Source organism: Eucalyptus grandis, chromosome 7 (genome assembly GCF_016545825.1).
Source record: "Eucalyptus grandis isolate ANBG69807.140 chromosome 7, ASM1654582v1, whole genome shotgun sequence".
NCBI classification, from domain to species: Eukaryota; Viridiplantae; Streptophyta; class Magnoliopsida; order Myrtales; family Myrtaceae; genus Eucalyptus; species Eucalyptus grandis.
The window spans coordinates 1,433,647-1,437,959 of NC_052618.1; the positions used below are offsets into that span (position 1 = coordinate 1,433,647).

The 4,313-nt window shown below is 47.6% G+C and overlaps 1 protein-coding gene across 1 annotated transcript; it reads left to right on the forward strand.

Moving 5' to 3' along the window:
• Window positions 1-321: 321 nt before the first annotated feature.
• LOC120295662 lies at window positions 322-1,416 on the forward strand. Its single transcript, XM_039316957.1, has one exon. It carries the CDS (start codon window positions 322-324, stop codon window positions 1,414-1,416), a length of 1,095 nt encoding a protein of 364 aa, XP_039172891.1.
• Window positions 1,417-4,313: the final 2,897 nt, after the last annotated feature.

Genomic DNA, 4,313 nt, shown 5'->3' on the forward strand with positions numbered 1-4,313 from the left:
CGGATCCGATTTGACCCGACCCGGTTGGCTCGGATCGGCCCGGTCCGAACCGACCCAGGTTCGACCCGGTCGGGTCGGTTCCGGTTCGACCCGACCCGGTCTTGCCGCGAGTCGGGTCCGGTCGGAGACCGGACCCGGGCTGGGCCCAGACCAGAATTAGTCGGGCCCTCGCCTGATTTGGGGTTGGGGCCGACAGACAGGCCCAACCCTCCTCGACGAAGCTCGCGGGCCCTAGGGCCCAATCCAGTCCACAAAAAAAAAAACCTAAATAAACTAAAGCCTGACCCAACACCCAAAAAAATCTAATACTAACCCGGCCCAATGACCTTGCTCCAGCCCAGAGAGAAATCAGCCTACGCACGCAGGCCCGGCCCGGACGGATCAAAACCCTACCCGGTTTGCGACCCGCGCCCGACTTGTGCGACCCGGTTCATGGCCGAAACCCTAGGGTTTCTTCGCAGCGCCGAGAGGGATTGCAGGGACGTCGGCGGCTCGGCGGCAGCGGCAGTGTGGGCGGCGGTGGTTCGGCGAGGGGCGGTGACGACGTCAGGGTCGGCGAACAGGAGCTCGGCTGCTGCAGGTTGCGTGGCGAGGGGAGCGAGCAGCGGCGTCGGGTCGCTAGTCCGAGCGGCACGGGCGGAGCAGCAGGCAGGGGGTAGAAGACAGCTTCGCTCGGAGGAGGCTCGGAGCGGATTTGCTGGGCCTCGGAGTACGGCGGTGACTGGTGGAGACGCGGCCAGGAGCAGCAGCGCGGAGGTGTGGGCCGGTGCGGGGCTCGCTCGGCGGTGGAGTGACGACCAGCTCAGATCTCCCGTCGTCGGGACTCAGCGAAGACGCGGCCGAGGCGTGCGGTGGCTAGGCGAGACGGGATGCGCCGGCGAGGAGGAGTGTGGCGGCCTGGCGAAAATCAGCAACCAGGAGCAGAGGCGGCGAAGTGGAGGCTCGGGATCTGGTGTTTTGATAGGAGGGCGGCGGCTTGGTGCAGTGGGTCGCTCGGATTGCAGACACGCAGATGCGCGGTGCCACGGGGTCGCGCTTCGGCACGGTAGATCTGGGCAGAGGCGTGGCCGGCAGATCTGGGCAGAGGCGGAGGCACGGCGTAGTGGTGGCCGGCAGAGGCAGGCTGTTGGGATGGCGTGCGGAGGGCAGCGGCTCGGACGGCGTCGGGTAGCGCCGCCGCTGCCCTCTTCCCTCAGATCTGGTTTGTTCGGGCAGCAACGGCGCCGGCTTCGCGGGTTGCTGGCGTTGCGAAGGGCCGAGCAGCGGCGGCAGTGTCGCCGCTGTAGCTTCGGCGGCGAGTTGCTTAGTTTCTCCAGTGGTCGCTGCGGCGTCAGCGACGAAGCTGGTTGCAGGAGCGGTGGCGGCACGGCGAGAGGACTAGGAGCGGCTCGGATGGGAGATGGAGGGCGGCGGTGACGCGGTTGTCAGGCCTCGGTTTTCTCTTTCTCTTTTTTCTGCTTTTTCCTTCGTCTCTCTCGAGCTCCTGTTCACTCTCCTCCTCCCCTGTTGAGCTCTCCTCTTTTTTTGCAGGTCTGCCCCCCCTTTTTGTTGCTAGGGTTTCGGCAAAGATGGAGACATAAAGCGGCATGGGCCGGGCCAAGGCGAGATCCGGCCCGGCCCTTTCCATGTCTTTTCTTTTCTTTGTTGTTTTTGTTTTCTTCTTTTTCTTTTTTTTTTGTTTTGTTGTTCTTTTTTTGTTTTGTTTTTTTTTTTTGTTTTTTCTTTTTAAACGACTAATTCCTAATTCTGTAGACAATTAAATCCTAATGGGAAAATTTAGGTGTCAACACTGACCGGAAGAAAATCCTATGACTTCACTGATGATGGACTTCTCCTTGTTGACTACGTTCGGTCACATCTGGAAGAGGAAAGAAGTTTGTATGAATTGATAGATTCAAGGCTCGAAAATCAATTCTCGGGAAAAGGTGCCCAGATTGCTTTGCGGTTGGCTGTTCACCGCCTTGAAATGGATCCGGATGCTCGTCCTGGATGAGTGAAGTTGTCCAAGTTTTGAAGACCATACAAGATCTCCCATAGATGGCAAGTACATCAAATATTCAGGACAAGACAGGGAAGCGCTAGTCGTGGAATGGCATCCAAACTCAAACCATGGTGAATTCAAGGAATGCAAGTCCTTCAATTCCGGATGGGACCAACACATATCCATGCCACCACACCACCAATCTTTGGAAGCCAGTGATAAACTGCAGCAATGTGCCTATAAATAGCTGGCATTTAACCCCATTTGTCTCCTTTTCTCCTCTTTCCTTTTTAGGTGCCGAGTTTTGGCTTCCATATAAACATTCACTCTTGATTATTGAAATGTCGACTTAGAAAAATATAGTGTGAGTTATTTAACCCCATTTGTCATCCATTGAGTTATACTACGTTTATAACTATGTTTATAAGTGTGAGTTATACTACGTTTATAAAGTCATCCATTGAGAAGTGGACAGGTGAAGCCTGGAATTGAGAAGTACGCTTGGGCATTGATACCTCATCTCTCCTCTACAGCATTTTAATGATAATGACTACCTTTGATGGTGTCTATTTGACGTACCTTTTCCTGTTAAATTTATTATGTATCTAGTTTTTCCATGTGGTGGCATGTCTTTTGACACATGTTTTCATTCTCAATAATCATCTCATTGTATTTCTATTTCTCACATAACTGAGGTGTTTGTTCATTTGAATTTGTTAATTCGTTTGCCGTGTAAAAATATACGGTTGTTCTCTTTCAGATATCAGCCATGATAATTGTTGGAAATTCATTTGGGCCAGCATATATTGTTGAAACCGGTATTGAATTTTCTTTATAAGAGACCGTACATTCAACGCAAGCAATTTTTTTAAAAAAAATTTGGGCCTATGCGGCCCAACCTGAAAATTTTTTGTCATGGGCCGGGGCCCCGGCCTAAGTGGGTGACGGGCCCCCGTTAACCGCAGGTTGGAATGCTAGTGCTGAGGTGCCTCCAAGCTTTTTCTTTGAGTTTTTTTTTTTTTGCATATTATTCTATTTTTTTCTGAGATATTCTTTTTTTGGGGTTTATTTTTACCATAAAAAATATAAAGTGTATTCTTTTTCTATTTTTTTTTTTTCTTTTTTTTCTTTTTCTCCTGCTCCTTTTGTTTTAATTTAAATCTAATCAACAATATTCTTGCTTTTTTCATGTAATAATACCTTTTTATGTTGTATTTGGCAATCGGTCTATTCATATAGTTGGACTTGATCAAATCCAATTATATATTAATTCACTTCAATTTTTCCGAACCTAATTATTGCCTTGAAATCAAATTTAGGGCATAGAATCGACAGTGCTTTTTATACTACAATCAAAATGCATAATACAAGAGGATGTGCATTATTTTATTGACTTTGATATGAATAAGATCTCAACAAAGACATTTTTCGACCGAGAAAAATAACGATACTCACGTAATTTTGAAGATTATAGTGTGCTAGAAAAAAACTAAACTTTTTTTCCCTGACGTCGCCAAGGATTCTTTTCTATGCACTCCCTCAATTGCTCCCTTTTCCATGTCTCCGTTCACTCCTTCACTTCCGATGTACCCTATTCGTTCCTCCATTTCTAGGATTCCGAGTTTCACTTTTGCGTGTGGGCTTGTCACGTGCTTTCATGCCTGAAAGCGTTTCGATCTATTCATTTCTTCCGTTGGCAATTTCTAGTTGTTGCGCCGCCACCGCCGTGGATATCAATTTTCAGGGGGCAGTGTGGTATCTGCGGGGAAATGAACTTGGCTCAAACGCAATGCTCTCGAAAGAGGTATTTTCATTTCCTGTCAGTCAAAAATGTTTTGAGTGATTGCGTAGCTCGCCCGTGCTGATAGTGGGCACGTGATGAAATTTGTACATTGAACTCGACCTGTGTTTTATGTGAGGATATTAGCTTTTGCTTTGGGTGTTTTATGAATTAGTAATATTTTTTTGTGAGTTACTAATTCCATTTATCATCATTGTTTGGGTGTTTGTTGATTATGATGGTAGTTTAATTGTGTTTATGTAATTGTCTACCTTTATTGATCATTCCGGGATGCCCATGGAGACTCCCAGGGCCTACTAGCTTGTCCATGACGAGACTGCAAGCGGTTTATTTTTCTTCTTGACCATACATTGGCTCTCTAAATTTACACACAAAGTGTTCGTTATTATGTTTAATTGAAATGCAATATATTTTTTTTTGGGTGGAATTCAAAGACGACAAACTACCTAAAGGTGGTGGAATGATCCATTCAACTGATTATTTGAAAAATCGAGCAATACCAAATTTTGCTATTTTTCCATAACTTAGGAA